Source organism: Chelonoidis abingdonii, chromosome 7 (genome assembly GCF_003597395.2).
Source record: "Chelonoidis abingdonii isolate Lonesome George chromosome 7, CheloAbing_2.0, whole genome shotgun sequence".
Lineage (NCBI taxonomy): Eukaryota > Metazoa > Chordata > Testudines > Testudinidae > Chelonoidis > Chelonoidis abingdonii.
In genome coordinates, this window is record NC_133775.1 from 4,424,296 (window position 1) to 4,424,908 (window position 613).

Below are 613 nucleotides of genomic sequence, written 5' to 3' on the forward strand. Positions count from 1 at the left end.
CTGCAAACAGGGAGTTGCAGCACTGGCTGAGCTTTTAAGTGTAGATACCTGCTAAGTTGCAGCGCTGTAACCCCCTCACCAGCGCTGCAACTTGCAAGTGTAGACAAGGCCATAGGAACAAAGGACACTGGCTTAGAACAACAAAGGATGTGATGGACTCTCAAGTGAGTCACTCCCTTCTTTTGGTCAGTCTGGGACTGCAATGAGGTAATGCTCACCTGACTCCGAAGTGGGAGGGGAGCAGAGCCAAGAGGAAGAAAGAATATGATAAAAGGGAGAGACGTTGCCATGGTCTTTCTCCCTCTTCACCTCCATCTGCAGACACCACCACCAAGTGACTGAAGTTCTGATCAAAGGGGAGAGCCTGGCTGAAGAGCCACCAGACAGTCTGTGGCGAGAAGCATCTAAGTTTGTAAGGGCACTTAAAGTGTTAAGTTCAGCTTAGAAAGTGTTTTGCTTTTATTTCATTTGACCAAATCAGACTTGTTATGCTTTGACTTATAGTCACTTAAATCTATCTTTATAGTTAATAAATCCGTTTGTTTATTCTCCCTGAAGCAGTGCGTTTGGTTTGAAGCATGTCAGAGACTCCCCTGGGGATAACAAGCCTGGT

At 46.0% G+C, this 613-nt stretch overlaps 1 protein-coding gene across 1 annotated transcript in view; it reads right to left on the reverse strand.

The window, feature by feature from the left end:
* LOC116826704 (riboflavin-binding protein-like) overlaps window positions 1–337 on the reverse strand; it is a 28,168-nt gene extending 27,831 nt beyond the window's left edge. The window contains exon 1 of the mRNA XM_032783627.2: window positions 219–337. Coding sequence (XP_032639518.1) covers window positions 219–290 — 72 coding nt within the window. The 5' untranslated portion in view covers window positions 291–337. The remainder of the gene's footprint in view (window positions 1–218) is intronic.
* Window positions 338–613: the final 276 nt, after the last annotated feature.